The sequence below is a fragment of the Neophocaena asiaeorientalis genome, unplaced genomic scaffold (genome assembly GCF_003031525.2).
Source record: "Neophocaena asiaeorientalis asiaeorientalis breed wild unplaced genomic scaffold, Neophocaena_asiaeorientalis_V1.1 scaffold443, whole genome shotgun sequence".
NCBI lineage: Eukaryota > Metazoa > Chordata > Mammalia > Artiodactyla > Phocoenidae > Neophocaena > Neophocaena asiaeorientalis.
The window spans coordinates 610,690-626,090 of record NW_020171808.1 but is presented as its reverse complement, the minus strand read 5'-3'; the positions used below and the strand labels follow the sequence as shown (position 1 = coordinate 626,090).

General features: G+C 47.2%; 1 protein-coding gene across 1 annotated transcript in view; it reads right to left on the bottom strand.

Annotated features, from left to right (window-relative positions):
- Positions 1-13,932: 13,932 nt before the first annotated feature.
- Positions 13,933-15,401, bottom strand: part of MTMR6 (myotubularin related protein 6) — a 48,603-nt gene continuing 47,134 nt past the window's right edge. The window contains exon 16 of the mRNA XM_024752046.1: positions 13,933-14,098. Coding sequence (XP_024607814.1) covers positions 14,059-14,098 — 40 coding nt within the window. The 3' untranslated portion in view covers positions 13,933-14,058. The remainder of the gene's footprint in view (positions 14,099-15,401) is intronic.

The window sequence follows — 15,401 nt, the reverse complement described above, 5'->3', positions numbered from 1 at the left end:
AACTCACGGGTTCATAGTAATATGGAAACAAACAAAATTAAACATACTAAGAACAAAAGTCCCAAACCTACTGGTTATCTTTGGAGGCAGCTAGGACACCTACATGTTATTCTGAAGACGGAATGTAAAGAAGACTCCTTTCCCAGCAGTTGATGGGGAAAATTCTTAATAGAAGAACCCAGATAATTAATATGCAAGTAATTATATTCTTAGAAGATCACAATCTTGCAAAGAAACGGTGGAGCTTGGGAACGAGCATCAGTGGCTGTTAAAAGCCATCAGGAGGACGTGAAGACCTAAGAGACCTATCCCGGGAATGCAAGGCAACAGGGAGTCCCGTCTGGTGCCTGATTTGAATAAATGAACCGAAGCACTCACTTTTGAGTCAAGGGGAAGATCTAGCATGCGCTGCCTCTCAAATATTAGATATTATGGGGATACTGCTAAGCGTGGTTGGGTGTGATAACAACATTGTGGTCCTTATGTATTAGAGACACATGCTGAAGTGCTGATCAGTACTGTGATGCCATGTCTGGGATTCGCCTTAAAATCCTCCAGGAGAAACCACATTGGGGAAGAAGAGGTAAAACATAAAAGGCAGAATATCGATAACTGTTGAAATTAGGGGATGAGTAAATGGGGGTTTATTACTCTATCCTTTCTACCTTTGTGTATATGTGAGACCCATTTCCATAATAATTAAAAGAATTTTTTATTAACAAGCCAATGCTTCTCTCTAGCCCGGTTCTATTCTAGCCTGAGGACCGGAGTGAAAGGGCTCTTCTCCCCTCCTTCCGCCCACGCCTGATGTCTGGCTGGGAGGAGGACCAGAGGGGAAACAAGGGCAGGAAGCGTCTCACCTGACAGGTGCACTTGCGTCTAATGCTGGTGTCTTGTGAACCTGGCAGGTGTACGAAGCTCACTCTCCTTCCAGGTAGGGGTGGATTTTACGTAATTATTGTTTAGAGACTCTCCTTTGTTGAGTCTTTTCACCCACTGGCCCCTTAATGTGGGCAATGCCCCAGGCTGGCCCTCATCTTCCCCACCACAGCCACAGCCCCAGTCCCACAGGGTCCAGGTTTCCAGCAGTGCACCCCCTGCCCACATACAGAGACCCTCTGTCATTGTCCCAGTGTTCCTGCCTGGGACCTTGTCGGAGGAAGGCCCTTTTAAGATGGCTCCAGGCTGGTTCTCTTCCATGTAGACACAGCTCATCCTAGCCCAATGTCCCAGAAGCAAGATACAGGGTATTCCTTGCCTTTGGGGTCTCTTCATTCGTTTCCTTTCCAAATTCTCCCAAGAGAGACAAATAGGTCCCCTTGACTGGGATACCATCTGGGAAGGGGTGGGGACAACAGAGGATCCTGACATTTTCTGGGAGCTAGTGCTGTTTCTCAGCTAGGGGTTATCAAAAAAAAAGAACCTGTTCGACTTATGGACATAGAGAACAGACTTGTGGTTGCCAAGGGGGAGGGGTTTCAGGGAGGGAAGGATTGGGAGTTTGGGATTAGCAAATGTAAACTATTATATACAGGATGGATAAACAACAAGGTCCTACTGTTGTAGGACCTATATTCAATATCCTATGATAAACCGTATGGGAAAAGAATATTTTAAAAAAGAATGTATATGTATGTAAAACCGAATCACTTTGCTATACAGCATAAATTAAAAGAACACTGTATGTCAACTGTACTTCAATAAAAAAACATTTTTAAATAAAAGAACCTGTTCCGTCTTCTCCTGTCATTCTTGCTTTCTGCCATGTATGCAAAAGCTTCACCAGACTACATCACCACTGTGGGCCTCTCCAAGAAAGTCCCAAGGCATGTTGGTGCCTGATGTATCAGTCAACCAGCTCTTGATAGCAAGTAACAGGACACCTGACTAAGAGCACATAAGCAATAGTGACTTATGATTATATATAATAAGTATAGAGGTAGAAAATTCCACATTGATCCAGTGGTTTGATGATATCAGGGTTCTAGGTCAGCCTCTCTGCATTGTCTTCTTTTGTTTGTTTGTTTTTTCTCCTCGTGGTCCCAAGATGGCTGCCACAGTTCCAAACATCCCATCATCCACAATAATATACAAAGGCTGGACGGAAAGGGTAAATTCACTTCAAGTACATCTGTTCTCATCAAAAAGGAAAATATTTCCCCAAATTCTCCAAGACTTTCCTTTACATCTCACTGGCCAGACAGGGTTGCACGCCCTCACTCCACTGCTGCCCAAACCCAATCACTAACAAAGGGGAATAGGATTCTCAGGACTGTCTTAGACCAGACCCATCATGATTCATCCTCTGGAGCTGGTTCCATCTCCCCTCAGTCAGCCAATCCCAGAATGGAAATGAGATTTCATTACCCAAGGAAAAAGAGGGACTGGCTGTCAGTGGACCACGGGCACCAGAGACAAATACCACCCTTCGCCCAGGGCAAATCATAGCAACGTCAGGCCTTCTTCTTCGAAATGAAACAGTCACACTCAAGCGTGGTTTGGGTGATGGGACCGGAGCTGAGTCCTCCAGCCTTAACAGGCTTGTTTCTGCATGGTACATCCTCTGAACAGGCTGTCACAGGGCGGGCCCCATGTCAGGGCGCCACGCCAGGATACGTGCCCTGGCTGCAGGGTCCTCCGTCTCACCTGGGGATTGGCAACCCCGGCCCCTCCTCTGGGCAACACTGCCAGCCCGGCTTCCTCTCCCCTCCCACGTCCCCGGCTGGGAGACTGGGTTTGCTCAGCCAGGGAGGGGGTCATGCTAAGGACTGACACAGCCACCAAGTGTGGTTTGGGGTATGTACAGGAGAGAGAGGGAGGTGGAGGGGGTGGGAGGACGAAGGAGGAAAGAGAAAGGGCCGTTCCCTCTGGATTCATAGGGTCGCGTTTACAGATTTTACTTCTACTTCTGTTTTCTGCTGGTTTATGATGAATACTTAAGCAGGTTAGAGCGTGGCTTATTTTATTATTTTTTAACTTAATTTATTTATTTTTATTAATTTATTATATTATTTTTAAATTAATTAATTTATTTTTATTTTATAAAAATTTATATTTATTAATTAAATTATTAATTAATTCATTTTATTAATTTAAATTAATTAATAAAAATATGTTGGGTCTTCATTGCTGCACGGGGGCTTTTCTCTAGTTGCGGCGAGGCGGGGGCTACTCTTCGTTGCAGTGCACGGGCTTCTCATTGCGGTGGCTTCTCTTGTGGAGCACGGGCTCTAGGCGTGCGGGCTTCAGTAGTTGTGGCTTGCGGCCTCAGTAGTTGTGGCTCGCGGGCTCTAGAGCACAGGCTCAGTAGTTGTGGCGTATGGCTTAGTTTGTCTGCGGCATGTGGGATCTTCCCGGACCAGGGCTCGAACCCGTGTCCCTTGCATTGGCAGGCAGAGTCTCAACCACTGCGCCACCAGGGGAGCCCAGAGCATGGTTTAATTAGTTTGAATATCCCTGCTCTGGGCTGGGGGTTAATTTAATTTTCACCACTGGAATAGACTAATCGGATTCTCCTCTTGGGGAGTTTGAATGTGAAATACAGGGACAGAGTTAGCAGAAAATAGTGGAAGCAAAGTGAAAGACAGAAGGCGTTCGGCAGTCCTGCCCTGAGAGCTGAGGCCCATTCAGACTGAGAGAGACAGGCTTCTGCTCTGTCCTCCTGAGGCCACAGGACCCAGCCTCACGTCGTCATCTCCTCACATATCCGTTAATGAGCCCTCCTTACACAAGGGAACCAGGTGAGGGCCTTTTTTAGCACTAAAAAGCTCGTTAAGATCTTAATCGGTACTTACTGTTTTTTAACCTTCTTCAATGTCTTGCTTCTCAATTTCGATCCCAAATCAGCAAGTGAAATATGTCCCAGTTCTCTGTTCGTGAACGACATGGTCGCCTGGGATTTGGCCTGGCTGGTGTGGCTCGTGTGGCCAAAAATGAAGTTCACTCCTTCGTCCTGTTAGGGAACCGCTGGCCGAAACGGCCTGCCTTGGCCACAGGACGCTAACCACTTCCGTGAGTCGTCTCACCACAGGAGGGCCGCAAAAAGAACGCAGCGCGGCCGCTGAGGACTAACCGGGAGAATTCGGGCGGGGCCGCAAGGAGGAGGGAAGAGACGATTGGTCCTGCCAGCCTCCCAGAAACCCTCGCGCTGAACTCCATCTTGGCCGAGAGATGCGCGCGCCACCAGGAAGGACCGAGTCAGACCAAATATGGGCCGAGGGAGATGATTGGCCAGAGACAACCCGTTAAGTAACCCCGTCACCGTAAACCCCAAGAATGTGAACCACGCGGAGAGCAGTTCTCCTGGGTTCCCTTACTCTCCTGCTCTCCGCCCGGGCCCCCCTTCCCAGTAAAGCCTTTTGTTTTGTCAGCACGTGTGTCTCCTCGGACAGTTCATTTCCGAGTGTTAGACAAGAGCCCGCCCTCGGGCCCTGGAAGGGGTCCCCCTTCCTCCAACAGGTCATTCGTTTGTTCAGCATGTATTTAATCTGCCCTGGGTGTCACATTAGGGGATGTCCAGGGTGAGCAAAGTGGCATCAAAATGCCACAGGTCCATCCGGAATATTTGACGCTTTAGAGAAGAGCGTGGAAAGACTGAAACCAAAAACAAGTGAGCTCTGGAGGAAGAAAGATGACAAAAGATGCTCACTGGTTCCTGGGAAGAAGAAGCAAGGAGAGAGGGCCGCGAGGCATCCGTGTCACGGTGGCGGTGGGAGGGACGTGGGGTCAGCCAGGCGTGCACCTCAGGCCCCAGGTAGGTGGTCCTCTCCAGACAGGCAGCCCGTCCTGGGGACAACCTGGAACTGATCCCGCCAGCACCCCCAGTGCTGAAAGGCCCCTCGCACCCTGGGGCTTCCGGCAGAGGGAGCCCAGCCGCCGGCTCTGCGTGCCCTCGGGGATGGGGCGTCCGAGGACCAGGTGGTGAGAACAAGGCCTGCGCTCTGCACAGAGATGGCTGTGTGTTTGGCTTTTGAACCTGAAAAATGGTAGGGGTATTTTATAATAGCGAAGTGTTGTGAGTGGCCTGTCCACTTTCTGGAGGAGTGAGGGTGTGTGTACCGGGGTTCCAGATGTGTTCCAAGGGAAGGACACGTGACTTTGGTGTCAGATGCCAGGTGTTCCTATACCGAGTGGTTGACCAAGGCTTCCCAGTTACAGTTTGGATAATTAAGAAGGATCTGCTGCAGCTAACTGGCTGCCTGATTCAAGGCCAAGATCTAAGCCTGAACGCCGGGCTCGGCTGCTTCACTGACGTGATCCTTTGAGGACGTGGCATCACTCAGAAGTCCGCTCATTCATGTGGCCGCTCAGAATCCTTCTGACCCGGACATGAGAAATGGACTCTAAGCACACTTTCAAAAAGGAGACAAGAACGATTGGAATGATTTTTCTTACTTTTTGCAACAGTTGGCCGTTACACTCAAAGAATCGCCTGCAATCTAAAAAAAAAATGGTACTGAAGAACCCAGGGGCAGGACAGGAATAAAGACACAGCTGTAGAGAATGGACTTGAGGACACCGGGAGGGGGAAGGGTAAGCTGGGACGAAGTGAGAGCATGGCATGGACATATATACACTACCAAACATAAAATAGATAGCTAGTGGGAAGCAGCTGCATAGCACAGGGAGATCAGCTCGGTGCTTTTTGACCCCCTTAGTGGGGTGGGATAGGGAGGGTGGGAGGGAGACGCAAGAGGGAGGGGATATGGGGATATATGTATATGTATGGCTGATTCACTTTGTTATGAAGCAGAAGCTAACACACCATTGTAAAGCAATTATACTCCAATAAAGATGTTAAAAAAAAATAAAATGTGAAAAAAAAAAATCTCCTGATTCTACGTAGGTGGTCAGGGCTATGGACACAGTGGGCCCCACCATCCCTGCACGGTCCCCACCTGCCAGGCACCCTGAGGCAGGACTGGGGGGCAAAAGCTCTGCTGACCCCAGGTGGGGACCCCATGCCCCAGCCTCCTCCTTCACAAACTGGGGATCACGGTCACCCTACTTCAGGGCCCCTGCAAGGATGCGGTGACTGAGGCTTGTTGCGTGTTCAGCCTGAGAAGAGTCTTGCAAGTGTCATTGTTATTCACCAGCAAACAGGGTGGGTGTGCATGTGGGCCCGCGTGTGCGTTTACTGATTTACACGCATCCTCCTTGGACAAAGGAGGAAACTGGGGCTTGGCGGGTGAGGGTAACAAACAATGTCCAGGAAGTCGGCCTGGCGGTGTCAGGTTGTCCGAGGGTGGTTGGGATGCTCTCAGCCTGACTGTCCACCAGGCCTGTCCCCCGGCAGTGCCATGATCTGAAGGAGGAGAGAACAGCCCCCTTTAGAGAGCCAGTGGGAAACGTCAGAAGCAGCTGCCCTCGGCCAGCTTCACCCACTCTTGGGAAATGGGCACCACACAGTGGAGCCAGAAGGAGGCTTAGCCCAGCTCTAAGCTGGGAAACTGGTCCCTCTGAGCTTCTGATCCTTACATCAGATGAGAACAAGACTTCTTGCTATACATCATCTATAGGGTTGTAGTGAAGACTAAAGGAGATGCTAAGCAGTACAGTTCCTGGTAAAGTTACACAGATGAAGTGTCGGGGGTTTGTTCTGGTTTTGCCCAGAGGTTGCTGTGAGCCCTGGTTCCCACAGAGCAGCCCTGGGACCTCGGTCCAAATCCCCGGCACCTCCCTGACTCTGCTTCCTCATTGGTGACATTGGCGTGAGCACACCCCCTCGCGGCAAACCCCAGCGCTTACATCCTATGCCATGATCCCCCATTTTTCTCCCTTCCAGGTGCTGAAAATTGCATCTCTGTGTGCCCCAGAGCGCAGGGAGGATTGGACCTCTCCAAAGCTCGCATAGCTGTTTAAATTCCATTGCAGACTTCAGCCCTTCCCCGCAGCACTGGTGCTGATGAAACAGAGCAGAGCCTTGTGTTTCCTTCCCGGGGCAGCTCTCAGCTGAACAGCCCAGGCTGGGAGTCGGCCTCCCCACTGCACGTGTGTGTCCTGTGTAGCTACACACATGGCTCTGATCTCACAAGAGCCTTTCCAGAGAGGAAATAACTGACTGAGCAAATGCTCCTGGGATGGTGAGTCCGCAAGCTTTGATATAAAATAATATTTATGAAATATCCTAGCCTTTGGGTTGGAAGTGAAACATGAGGGTCATAAATGTTTCATCTCCCTCATTAGGCAAAGCGTCCTCGTGTCCCATAAAGTAGGTCTGCAGCTCCATCTGTCACATTGTTCTGTGATTATCTGGAAACCCGTAGTGAGTCCCTTTTGCAGGAGTGATGACTCAAGATGAAATTTATTAACTAGGAAATGCAGAAGCCCATCTATCCTCCAATACTTACAGAAGTGCTGGGGACATGAAACAGAGGATGCTCTGGGGTTCTGCCCCAGCAGCTGCAGCCCACGATGAACCTGATTGGGGCATGTACGGCCCGTGCAGCGCCCACCCCCCCCCACCCCTTCCTCTGCCCCTCTCCATCCCTGAGCTGCCTGTCCCCAGGAGCCCCGGGCACTGCAGTGAGGCGGTGGGGACGGAATTTCCCAGGATTCAGTCAAACCAGTCTGATGGGATTATTGAAGCATTACCCTCAGGGACCTGCTCATTCCCTTCGGCAAAAGGCTCAGTCCTCATATATTATCCCCTCTTCCCGCTTTCCTCCCAGATGGCTGGGCAACCTCGTCTCCCCTGGGGGCCTCCAGAGACCCTCTGGTCCTGACCTCAGAGCAGCTGATGGGGCCAACCCCAGAGCAGCTGAGGACTTACAGGGCCTGTCCAGAGTGGGGGCATCGTGCCTCTACAGGGTCCTTGCTCTGACCCCTCATACCACACAGGCTTCCACCCATCGGTGAGCCCTACCAGGGGTATGAAGACATGGCCGGGTCCCAGCTTCACGCCGTAGTGGAAGGGGCCACACGGGGGACCAGCGACAGTTACAAACTGCACTGGGGACCAGGCTTCACAGAAGAGGCATCTGCTTCTTAGCAGCAGAAGAGAGAAGATTGACATCAACACTGGTGACATCTCCCTTTATCACGGGTGGTGGTGCTGACTGGGACAAGCAAAGGGTTGGGGTCCTTTTCACTCTCAGAGAAGTGAGTGATCAGTTTGCCATCAAAAGGATGCCGTAAAGCAAAGATCCTGGATGTGACCTCTTCCGTGAAGCCCTCCAGGGTTCCTGGTCAGTGGGCAGCACAAGGGGAGGGAAGCCTGACAAACTGTCACAGACCAGAGGAGGTTACAGAGACATGACACCTAAATGTAATCTAGGAACCTAGACAGGATCCTGGAACGGAGAAGAGCATTGGGGGAAACTGATGAAATTTGACAACAGAATGCAGGTTACTGGTAACGTACCACTGTTGGTTCCTGGGGCAGACCCTGCTGTAGTAAGATGTCGGCAACGGGGGAAATGGGAACGGTGTGTCTGAACTCTCTGCATCTCTGTAAACTCTGACCTAAACCTAAGGCTATCCAAATATTAGGTGCTTTCTAAAAAATTAGATGAGTCACAACTAAAACAGTATTAACCCATTTATATAAATAAGACTAACAAAGAGACGGAAAAAAAAGTCTAGGGCTCTCCTGGTGGCGCAGTGGCAAAGAGTCCGCCTGCCAACGCACAGGAGACACGGGTTCGTGCCCCGGTCCGGGAAGATCCCACATGCCGCGGAGCGGCTGGTCCCGTGAGCCATGGCCGCTGAGCCTGGGTTTCCGGAGCCTGTGCTCCGCAAAGGGAGAGGCCACAACAGTGAGAGGCCCGCGTATCGCAAAAAAAAAAAAAAAAAAAAAAAGTCTAACCTGCATGACACCTGGACCCTGTAATTTCAAAGAGCAGTTAAGACAGCACAGATGGAATCAAAAGCAGATAACAACTTCGCCAAACGTCAGTTACCTCAGATTTGGGACTTAGGATGCTGAAATGATCAGTGGCTGTACGTGGAGTAATTAATTATAAAAGATTAACTAGACTATGATTCAATTTAAAATTTGAGTTTCGAGGTATGCTTCAAGATGGCGTAGGAGTAAGACGTGGAGATCACCTTCCTCCCCACAAATACATCAGAAATACATGTACACGTGGGACAGCTCCTACAGAACACCTACTGAACGCTGGCAGAAGCCCTCAGACCTCCCAAAAGGCAAGAAACTCCCCACGTACCTGGGTAGGGCTAAAGAAAAACAAGAGAAAACAGAGACAAAAGAATAGGGACGGGACCCGCACCAGTGGGAGGGAGCTGTGAAGGAGGAAAGGTTTCCACACACTAGAAGCCCCTTCACTGGTGGAGACGGGGGTGGTGGTGGGGGAGCTTCGGAGCCATGGAGGAGAGCACAGAAACAGGGGTGCTGTGGAATACCTGAATAGACAACGAATCATCCCAAATTTGAGGAGATGGACTTTGGGAGCTACTGTAGACTTGGGGTTTGCTTTCTGCATCTAACTTGTTTCTGGTTTTATGTTTATCTTAGTTTAGTATTTAGAGTTTATTATCATTGGTAGATTTGTTTATTGATTTGGTTGCTCTCTTCCATGTTTTTTTTCCTTTTTCTCCTTTTGTGAGTGTGCATGTGTGGGCTTCTTTGTGTGATTTTGTCTGTATAGCTTTGCTTTTACCATTTGTCCTAGAGTTCTGTCTGCCCATTTTTTGTTTTTTTCTTTAGTATAGCTTTTAGCACTTGTTATCATTGGTGGATTTGTTTTCTGCTTTGGTTGCTCTCTTCTTTCTTTTTTTTAAACTACTTAAATTTTTTTTTATTTTAATAATTAAAAAAATTTTTTATTTGGATAATTATTTTATTTTTTAAATAACTTTATTTTTTTTCTTTCTTTCTTTCTTCCTTTTTTTCTCCCTTTTCTTCTGACCCATGTGGCTGACTGGGTCTTGGTGCTCCAGCCAGGTGTGAGGCCTGTGCCTCTGACATGGGAAAGCCGAGTACAGGACATTGGTTCACCATAGACCTCCCAGCTCCATGCAATATCAAAAGGCGAAAGCTTTTCCAGAGCTCTCTATCTCAACACTAAGACCCAGATCCACTCAATGACCAGCAAGCCACAGTGCTGCACACCCTATGCCAAACCACTAGCAAGACAGGAACACAATACCACCCATTAGCAGAGAGGCTGCCTAAAATCATAATAAGGTCACAGACACCCCAAAACACATGACCAGATGCAGTCTTGCCTACCAGAAAGACAAGATCCAGCCTCATCCACCAGAACACAGGCACCAGTCCCCTCCACCAGGAAGCCTACACAACTCACTGAACCAACCTTAGCCACTGGGGACAGACACCAAAAACAGTGGGAACTATGAACCTGCAGCCTGCGAAAAGGACACCCCAAACACAGTTAAGCAAAGTGAGAAAACAGAGAAACAAACAGCAGATGAAGGAGCAAGGCAAAAACCCACCAGACCTAACAAATGAAGAGGAAATAGGCAGTCTACCTGAAAAAGAATTGAGAATAATGAGAGTAAAGATAATCCAAAATCTTGGAAATAGAATGGAGAAAATACAGGAAATGTTTAACAAGGACCTAGAAGAACTAAACAGCAAACAAACAGTGATGAACAACACAATAAATGAAATTAAAAATTCTCTAGAAATAATCAATAGCAGAATAACTGAGGCAGAAGAACAGATAAGTGACCTGCAAGATAAAATAGTGGAAATAACTACCGCAGAGCATAATAAAGAAAAAGAAAGAAAAGAATCGAGGACTGTTTCTAAAATGAAAATAAATAAGGAAACAGAAGCTTTAAACGACACATTAAACAAGATGGACTTAATTGGTATTTATAGGACATTCCATCCAAAAACAACAGAATTCACTTTCTTCTCAAGTGATCATGGACCATTCTCCAGGATAGATCATATCTTGGGTCACAAATCAAACCTTGGTAAATTTAAGAAAATTGAAATTGTATCAAGTATCTTTTCCAACCACAACTCTATGAGATTAGATGTCAATTATAGGAAAAAATCTGTAGAAAATACAAACACATGCAGGCTAAACAATACACTACTAAATAACCAAGAGATCAGTGAGGATATCAGTGATTCTGAAGAACCTATGGGCAGGACAGGAATAAAGATGCAGATGTAGAGAATGGACCTGAGGACACGGGGAGGGGGAAGGGTAAGCTGGGACAAAGTGAGAGAGTGCCATGGACATATATATACACTACCAAATGTAAAATAGATAGCTAATAGGAAGCAGCCACATAGCACAGGGAGATCAGCTCGGGGCTTTGTGACCACCTAGAGGGGTGGGATAGGGAGGGTGGGAGGGAGACACAAGAGGGAGGGGATATGGGGATATATGTATATGTATAGCTGATTCACTTTGTCATAAAGCAGAAACTAACACAGCATTGTAAAGCAATTTTATTCCAATAAAGATGTTAAAAATAAATTTGAGTTTCAAATCTTGCTGCCTTTTCTCCTGGGGAATCCCGGTTGAATCTATCTGTGAACTGTGAATTGAATTGGCAGTGACACCCGAGGAATTTGAATCAGAAAGTTCTCCTCCAGGAAGGGATGACCAGCCCGCACTTCTCCTCTCTTTGCTTTCGGCTACCTGATGGGACCTAACCCACCGGCAGCAGCAGCAGCGAATCCTAGGTTGTGGGAGCTGAACGGGGATTTACAGTTTTGGAGCTTGAACTCGGAAGGTGCTGGTGAAGATGACGTGGGTGATGCTGGGAGGGGCCGCATTTTCCCACGGCCGTTTCTCCGCGGAGATGGTCCTTGGATGCTCACTCGGCCTTGGCAGCGGGGTTGCCGACTTCCAGTACCGCTGCGTCTGAGTGGCAGCTCAGTGGGAAACCCAGCTCAGCACAATGAAAGCCCTGGTCCTCAAGGCTGAGGCAGGAATACACGCAGCTCTTTTCCCAGGCCTCCCGAGGAAGGGGGAGGGGCAAGGCCACGGGTGCTGTGAAATTGCCCTCTTTCCGGCTGGCATCCCGCTGTTCCATTTCCCATCGCCTTCAGTAAGCAAGCATTCATAAGCTAAAAGTGGTAACATCAGGGTTTTGACAGTGTGTTTGATTTTGTCTTCCTAAGAAAGGATTTGTGATGAAGACAAAGGTTCCTTTCATCCCATTCTGGGGAGGTTGGCAGGGAAGAGGTTACATCCCCAGCGAGGGGCTGAAATTTTATTCCAAGTGAGCTGGGCAGTCATTGGGAGGTGCAGCCATTCAAGGACGGTGTGTGCTCTGGAACACAAGAGGCTTGCCTGGAACTGGGGGAAAGTTTATGAGCTCTATCTTCTCCCTCATAAATTTTCATAGCGTGGTAGAAAATTAGGGTCAAAAGAAACAATTTCCCACGGTAAGATGGAATCAGCTTTTAATTTGGGAAGCGGGTCCTGGCACTCTGGGCCATCACGTAGCATGATTAATTAATTAATAAATATTGATTTGGTATTGTACTAGGAATAATGGTGAACAAGACTCAGCCCCTGCCCTTAAGATGCTTATAGCCTGGTGTTGGAGAGAGGCAGTAACAGGTACTGGTTGGAAAAGATTTGCTCCAGTTTCACCTGGCTTTGATAAGTTTTATTAACTCACCCCAAGTGGAAACATCTACAGAATGATACCCACATTTTCCCTGGTACTGAGATCCTGCAGCTCTTTGCGTGGTGAACACTCCTTCAAGCATCTTTAAAGTGTCTGTGATTTAAGAACAACTCTTTCTGTTGGCGCTAGTGAATTAACCAAGGTCCACATCCACCCACTCAGGTGCCCGGAAAGTTGGGGCACTCACAGTTTGATTTGGTGAACCCCCCCTGTTCATCTTTCTATGTCTTTTCCACTCTCTTGAGGATTCCAAAATCTCTCATTCTCTCTCCCCACTCCATCCTCTCAGGAAAAGAATCTGAAACTTAACCCACACCGAGATTTAAGGAACTAATGAAGCTCAAAGGGTGCTGCAATGAGGGGCAAAGTTGTTTTCATGGTTTTGGCCTAAGTTCCCCTAAATTCCACGTAAGTGGTTAATATATGTGGAATAACAGAATAAATGAACACACAAACAAAAAATAAAATAAAGCAATAAGATGTATCAGAAAGCCCAAAAAGGGAAGGGGAGTTAGGCAGACAGAACAGTAGCATTCTAGTGCTCCAAGGAAGGTCATTAAGCAATCAACAAACACACTCACAAAGAAAATACATTATAACAGCAAAAAATGTAGAGATTTTCAGAATCATCCATGCCAAAGACAGTAAACAACCTGATCCCAGCACAAAAGGGGGAGCAGAGTTAGGCAGACAGAACAGTAGCACTCTAACATTCCAAGGAAGATCATTAGGCAATCAACAAACACACACAAAGAAAATATAACAGCAAAATAAGTAGCGATTTTCAGAAACAAAGATCATCCATCCCAAGAGAAGACAGTAAAGTACCTGATCCCAACACGTGTACACACTACACTGCCCTCCATTCATTTTGCCAAAGCGTTACCATGGCCTGAGGCCTGCAGCAGCCATAGGCTCACAGGTGTCTGCAGCCACTGGGCCAGAAGGTGACCCTCCTGGCAGAAACCCTTTGACAGAATTTTGTACCCAGCGTGTGTGTTGCTCTTTCCGTGGAAGCTGAGCCTCTGATCTGGGATGTCGCTGCCGGGAGAGGTTAGGGAGTTTAAAGTCACCACAATCTCCCAATGCCTTTGCCACATACCTGCACCCCCTTCTCCCGTCCGGTTCCACTCATGCGATCCATCACTTCCAGAGACCAATTAACTCTTAATTTCTTTTCCAAAAAGAAAAGCTTAAAGGTTTTAAATTATTCAACTCGCGCCACGTAATATTGACCCCTTGAGTAATTCTCTTGTCAAGCCGCCCTTTAAACAGCACGAGAACACCGTGCCGTATGTTCTTCACCCCACTCCTCACCCGCCCCTGCACACCCCAGCTTTATCCAAGTGACTCTCACCTTTAAGATCAGTTTCAAGCGGGGCAGCTTCCTCAGCCCGTGCACTTCCCCGAGGGCAGGTGCTGTGCGGTAGACTTCCCAGAGTGAGGAAGAGGGAGAACCACATCGATGGGAAACTACAATAGTTTCTTAATGAAGAAGGTTCTGGTCCCATTTCTGAATTAAGACAAACAGTTTGGTTCAGACCAGATAAAGAATGCAGCAGCTTGCTGGTGTAGAAGCAAGCTATCAATTTTTAGATATTAGTTATCTTGCATCCAGACAGTTTGCTGATTCTTTATCAGGAAATGCTTCTTCAGTTGATTGGGGTTTTCTTAGGTAGTCAACAATATTTGGCTGTGCTTTTTTCCCCCTCCTTTTAGGTAATTACATATCTTATTTCCATTTGATATCTAAGTGCATTGCCCAGAGCTTCCAGGAAATGGTGATTAGTAATAACGATATCAGACATCCTTGGTTTACCCACGGTTTTAATGGAAATACTTCTAGGGTTTCACATTTAAGTCAGCTGTTGCTCAATAAAGCTACATATTCTATCCCCAATTTGCACCTTCTTATCTCTAGTGTTTTAAGGCTTTTTCTTATCTCAATAGGGCAAGAGCCTTGAACTTCACAAATCTCTTCAGCATCTAATGAACTTTTCCTTTTAAGTTACTGATTTGATTTATTAATATGTTAGTATTAGTGTAGCTATTCTTGTATTCCGGTAGTAAATCCTACATGATCATAATAAATGATTCTTTAAATGTGCTATTAAATTTAATTTGCTAGTATCTTATGTAGGATTTTACACCTATGTTAAAAGGTCAGGTTGATCTACAGATTTCTATTCTGAAGTTTGGGGAAAATAAATCTCTAACAAATTTTTAAAAAATTTTTAATTATTGGACTATTCAAGTTTTCCATTTTGTCCAGTTAAAATTTTTTCTATTTATTAGCATTTATTGTATTTTATAATCTTTTAAAACTCCTCCATACTTATTCATTCCTTCCTTCAATAAATACTGTGTTTAACTTTATAAACTCAATTCATAATAAGGACTCTGTCAGGGAGACTTGACATTTTAGGGATTAAATCACTGTGCCTGGTGTTGATTTAGGTGCTGATGATACAGTCGTGAAAATACCCAGAGATCTTTTCTAATGGAGCTTCCATCCTAGTGAGGGAAACCATAGACGAAGTAAACAAATTGACAGCAGACAGTGACAGGAAGATGACAAAGCGAGGGCATGTGACGGGGACAGGAGAACGTGGCTGCCTGGGACACAGTGCTCAGAGGAGCTGGGGTTTCGTGGGAAGCAGGCCTGTGAAGGCCAAGGGCCAGCAATGCCAAGGCTCCAAAGCCAGAACGTGCGTGGTAGGTTAAAGGACAAAAGGAAGGGCTTCCCTGGTGGCACAGTGGCTGGGAATCCGCCTGCCAATGCAGGGGACGCGGGTTCGAGCCCTGTTCCGGGAGGA